At 43.7% G+C, this 6,000-nt stretch overlaps 1 protein-coding gene across 1 annotated transcript in view; it reads left to right on the forward strand.

Moving 5' to 3' along the window:
• DPY19L3 (dpy-19 like C-mannosyltransferase 3) overlaps nt 1-4,368 on the forward strand; it is a gene marked incomplete at both ends in the record, with an annotated part of 45,455 nt that extends 41,087 nt beyond the window's left edge. The window contains 3 exons of the mRNA XM_080703543.1: nt 323-455; nt 2,305-2,463; nt 4,207-4,368. Coding sequence (XP_080559669.1) covers nt 323-455; nt 2,305-2,463; nt 4,207-4,368 — 454 coding nt within the window. The remainder of the gene's footprint in view (nt 1-322; nt 456-2,304; nt 2,464-4,206) is intronic.
• Nucleotides 4,369-6,000: the final 1,632 nt, after the last annotated feature.

A 6,000-nucleotide genomic window follows, 5' to 3' on the forward strand; every position in this document is an offset into this window, starting at 1 on the left:
TTCATAATCACTTATACTTCCTGGCTTTACAGTTTTTTTTTTTCCCTAGGCAGCCTTTAGTTTAATACTAAAAGCAATGGCAATCTTCTGAGTTCTAGCTACCTGCCCCTAGACACAGAATATTAGAAGCTTCTTGACCGTGTTCTAGTGAACTGTCAGAAACAGATGTGAAAAGTTGATGTAAAAGAGATTGAGTGCAACTCAGAACCCAAGCCACCTCCTGGTCCCCCACCCCACACAGCTGGGTAGTTCTGAGAATGTGATGATACTGCCCTTGAGGAAGTCTTAACAGTGGGGTGAATATAGACTCTTAATCTTTTAGCTCTCACACTCCAAGAAAGGCTGTGTTTGCTGGAAGCATGCAGCTGCTGGCTGGAGTCAAGCTGTGCACGGGAAGGACCCTAACCAACCACCCACATTATGAAGACAGCGGCCTGAGGGAGCGCACCAAAGCGGTGAGGCCTTCTCTGCTCTTTCCAGCTTCTTACTGGCCAGTCAAGGCCCAGGTGATCCTGCATTCCTGAAGACGGGCTGAGTGATCAGCTGCAAGTCATAGGTTAGGAGGGGTCAGGGCTTGCTTATCCTGATTCTGGGCCTCGACCTGCTCTACCCAGCAAATGCTGTGTGGCCCCCATGCTTATCTCAGAGGAATAGCTGAGGATGTAGTGGGATGTACACAGAGAGTGCTAGGGACAGTGCCCTCAGAGTTTTTTGTTTGGTTGATTTTTTAGGGTATGTGTGTTGTGTGTGTGGTACTGGGGATGGAACCAAGGGGAATTCTATCTCTAAACTATAACCCCAGCCCTGTTTCATTTTTTATTTTGAAACAGTCCAAGTTGCTGAACGCCTTACAGAATTGCTGAGGCTATCCTTAAAACTGCAATTCTCCTTTCTCAGTCTCCAAACTACTGGGAGTATAGGCATTTGCCACCATTCCCAGCTCATCTTGGAATATTATAGTTAAAAAAAATTTTTTTTTTTTGAGGAGGGTACTGAGTGGAAATTGAATCCAATGGCATTCTACTTCCAAACTCGAAGCCCTCTTAATTTTTAGTTTCTGAAGAAGAGTCTCACTAAGTTTCTGAGAGTGTTGCTAGGTTGCCAAGGCTGGTCTCAAACTTGTGATTCTCCTATCTCGGCATCCCAAGTGTTTGGATTGCAGGCAGGTGCCACCACACCCAGCAAAAAGTTTGTTTTGAGGTAAGATTTGACTAGCCTAAAAACAAGTGATTTTTACTAAATCCCATTTTTCTATGAGACACATCTGAACTCCTGCCAAAATGGGATTTTTTTTTTTTTTTCAATTGGCCAGATAGCTCCAAGTCCAGAAAAAAGAATAGAAGTTTCAGTCAGGAGGTGGCCTGGGCTGCTTAGGCTGCAGAGTAGCAGCAAGACCACTGTCCTCCCCAAGAAGTACCTTGTCTGATTCTAAAAACTGACATCCTGAAGGTGCTAGTGTTCAACCCTCGGGTGCCTGCGGTCTGAGCTCTTGTGCTGGGCTGTGGGATGTTGGGCCTCACCGTTTTCACACTCGCAGCAGCAGCTCACCCCCACCATTTCACTCAGCCATGTGAACACATCCAGTAGGCCTTGGTGCCCTAACCCCTAGAAATCAGGTGGTAACACCTTTGTGCTTCCTTAAGCAGTTCCCGCTCAGGACCCACAGCCGCTCCACCCTGCAGGCCCTTTCTCAGTGCTAAGCCCCAAAAGATAGGCACACAGTCTGTGTGGTGAATGTCAGGGGCCTCCTGTTGCACTGCCGCTGGGCTCCAAGGAGGATGAGAGGTGGGGTGAAGGCAGGGTCTCCTGCTGGTCACGGGAGATGCAGCTGAGCAGCGGGAGGTCACCCAGTGCTGCCCCAGCCCAGGGGCCGGGACCACGGGGCTCCTCCCGCTCATGTGCTCACAGATGGCACCATCACCTCTAAGGACTGTGCCTGTCTGCAGGTTACTCGCTCACTCAGCCGTGTCAAAGATTCTTAGAACTTTGCATTGAGTGTTGAATATATTCATAGCTTGAAGGAATACATTTCAAACCCCAGTGTATTGGCTGTTTGAATATGAACATTCTCAGCATGATTTGCCCCCACCCCCAAGGGGAACAGTTACAGTATTCCTTCGGACATTTCCCTGTACTTCAGGGCTTCAGACAAGTTAGTATAACCATGGCCTGGGCAGGATAAAGGGAACCTGTGCATTTAGGTCTTAGAGTCGCCCCCTGTGAGAGGCTACTCCATAGTCCTCAATCAGTTCACACACAACTGAGTTGTGTTTTGTCCTGTTACACTTTTATCTCATTTTGAAGGTTTATCAGATATATGCAAAGAGGTCCCCAGTGGAAGTGCACGCCCTCCTGAGGTCCTTCGGCACTGACTACATCATCCTGGAAGACAGCATCTGCTATGAGCGCAGGCACGGCCGGGGCTGCCGGCTGCGTGACCTGCTTGACATCGCCAATGGACATGTGAGCACAAGGGCCGCCCCGCCACAGGGGATGTATTGAGGGGGTGGCGTTCTGACCTGAACCCTGGGTGATGAAATCTTTTTAAACCTTTTCACTGATAGAACACTATTATGAATCAAGTGTTGGCTTTCCTGAGCATTCTGCAGACTTCTTACACTTTAATGACGTTCACGGGGGTTGGATGGAGGGAGAGGAAAGCTCTGGGATTCCCACTGTCAAGCAGTAACTCTGCCTTTGGCTGGTTGGCATGATGGGGCTCTGCATAAAATACACCATTTTTGCTGCTAAAAACAAAACCTCAACCGTTAACACATTGCTTAACACATACTGGCGCCTCCATGAGTGATTAAGAGTGGGCCATCTCATCTCCCAGGGGCTTTGGTCCACTCGTATTCTTCTTCCTGTTCCCCGGGGGCAGGGGTATGTTTTTCTCCTGTTACCAACTGGCTTAGGGTTCTTTTGCTCAGTTTGGATTAAAAACCACAAAAAGGCACAGTGCTCTCCTTGAGTGCCAGTGGCGTCAGCTCTTGATGCCGGCAGCTGTCCTACCACTCCCCGGCCCTGCAGCTGGAGCAAACTGCCCAGCAGCTCCAGCCTGCTGAGTGTGCTCAGAGCAGAGCAAACAGAATCTTCTCCATTCAGTGTGGCATGTGTTGTAGCTGTTGCTATACAAGCTGGTAGTTTTTTTTTTTTTTAAGTGAGTGGGACAAGATACAAACCTGCTCTAAATCTGGGGGTGGGGGGAACAGCTTGACTATAGAATTTGAGATTAAGATCTTTGCCTAAAGGAAATAATAGTAACTATCTTAAATTCAGAGGGTACAGATCAAAGGCATGTATTTAAGTTTGATTTGTGTGTAACTTTCTCAGCAGTCCATCTGAAGAGTTGGGGAACTTTGGTCATAGTAGTTCTCTGTATTTCATTGTTGTGAGAGGGACAGTTTACACTATGTTTCTAAGAATAAGGAGATCTGAGTTGTAGTTCGGACTTTGCCTTTCATGGTGATCAGTGTGTGGTGTTGGAATCTCCTTCTCAGCTTTGCTCTGCAGTTCTCAGGGATAGGCCATAGGACCATATGATCTCTAAGGAGCCAATAATACTCAATTTCACTAACATAGTGGTTTTTGGCTGTCGTGTTTGCTGTTTTGTGGGGTTCTTGGGTGCTTTGTTTGGGTTTTTTTTTTTTTTTTTTTTTTTTTTTGTAATACTGGGGATTGACCCCAGCCTTTTTTTTTTTTTTTTTTTTTTAGACAGGGTCTTGTTAGGTTGCTCAAACTGGCCTCGAATTTGTAATCCTCCTGCCTCAGCCTCTTGAGTCACTGGAATCACAGGTGAGCACCACTGTGCCTAGATCACTACTAACAAACATTCTTAAGAAAACCCAGTACCTATTCCTACTTCTGTTGTCTTTTTGTTCTTTTTCTTTTTCTTCCTTTTTTGATCTTCTTTTTCTTCTTTTTTCCCCTGTATTGGAAATTAAACCCAAGGCTTTACATATGCTAGGCAAATGCTCTACCACAGAACAAGATTCAGAGACCTTTCAAGCAAATTGTTTTATTTTGAGAAAGGGTCTCTCTGACAAAGGTGCCTAGGCTGGCCTTGAAATCGGGGTCCTGATCCTCCTGCCTCAGCCTCCCGAGTGGTTGGGATTATAAGCATGCCCCACCACACCCAGCTTCTGTTGTCTTTTTTACATGTGAGCCCCTCCCCTCATTGTATTTATGTATTTATTTTGGCTTTAGATGATGGATGGCCCAGGAGAGAATGATCCCGATTTGAAACCTGCAGACCATCCTCGCTTCTGTGAAGAAATAAAGAGAAACCTGCCTTCCTACACGGCACACTTCACTAAAGTGTTCCAGAACAAAACATTCCATGTCTATAAGCTTTCCAGGAACAAGTAGCGGAGGTTTTTTCCTCAGTGTATCTTCTGTCGACGAGGTGTGAAACCTCAGCAGAAGACATTTCCTATGGCTGGGTAATGGGACCTGGAAGGTGTGCTGTGAAGATGTCCTGCCAACGTCTACACAAGTGTTACTGTCTTTGGGAGCATCTTTAACAAACTCAAGTCTTTTTGTTGTACAGTCTCTATCTTTTCCATTAATCTTGTTAACCTGAATGTTCACAGCTAAGTCTGACCTAGGGTTTTGTTGCTGGGGAGAATAGTATGTGTTCCACAGATGGCCACGACACCACATGCCATGCTGGAAAACCTCAGCCCGTTCAGGATTTGAAACATGTTGATTTTTGATTCACATAGCACTGCTGTGGCTGAGTGGAATTGAAAGGGCGTATAGTTAAATTGTTCAATTCTCTTTCATTAGTGATGACCAGGTGGCTTTTTAAAAAGTTCTTTATTGTCCTGTTTCACCTTAAAATTTTATAATGTTTTCCAACTGTCATGCTCTTAACACAAACAAAAAATAATCATGTTAGGTCTTTGTACGTATCTTAAACAATTTGTTAAACTCTCTGAAATACTATATGTTCAACAGTATATGTCATACATTTAGAGAGAAAGGGTGTGTGTGTGTGTGTGTGTGTGTGTGTGTGTGTGTGTGTTTTAACACTGGGCACAGAAAAAGTATTAAAAATCCTAGATTGCAAGTCCTAGAAGGGACAGAAGTGTATGTAGTAAAATAGAATTTGTTACTATCTAGTCTTATTATTTTAAAACTTAGGGTACTCTCTAATCTTTCCTGCAAGTTCATTTCTTACTCATTTCAACTTACTGAGTTTGCAGAATTTTGTAAACTTTTTGTGTTTTTAGCCTTTGTATTTTTTACAGCCTAGTACCTTGCAAACTCTGAATATTTTTTGAATGTTTTATCTTGACTAGTTCACTAATACAATATTTTTGACGGCATTTTCATACTGAATTTTACTAGTGGTCTCCAATCTTAGTGTGGGCTCTGGTAATTATGTCTTCAGTAAAAGGTAATAAAGTGCCTCTAAATCATGTTTTTTTTGTAAACAACAAAGAAGATTATATGTACATGCTCAAAATTTTTTGATAATTGCTTTTAAAATTTATTTCTAATGATAGGGACATGTGAAAGTTGCTGATAAAGCATATTGTTCATTTAATTAAATCAAGGTAGCTAATGAAATTAACCTTTTCCCCTGGTTTTGTCAGTTGGAAATTATTTAAATGTTTCTCCTTTGCAGTCATATTGAAGTAAATTGCCATAGGCATCAAGATGGATGACATCACTTGTTCAAATGATGTTATATTTAGTTACTACTTATTAAGCAGTATTCAAAAGACTTTACACTGTCTTTCTGGACAAAAGGATACTTGGCTCTTATCAAAACTCATATAAGAACCAGGTGTGGTGACGCACACTTGCAACCCCAGCATTTGGGAGGCTGAGACAGGAGGATCGCAGGTTCGCGGCCAGCCTCAGCTACTTAGCGAGGCCCTGTTTCAAAATAAAGAATAAAATATAGGGCTAGGGGTGTAGCGTGGAGGTAGAAAGCCCCTGGGTTCCATCCCCAGTACTGGAAAATATAATTTATATAAATAAAAAATTGGC

The sequence above is a fragment of the Muscardinus avellanarius genome, assembly GCF_963383645.1.
Source record: "Muscardinus avellanarius genome assembly, chromosome: 10".
NCBI classification, from domain to species: domain Eukaryota; kingdom Metazoa; phylum Chordata; class Mammalia; order Rodentia; family Gliridae; genus Muscardinus; species Muscardinus avellanarius.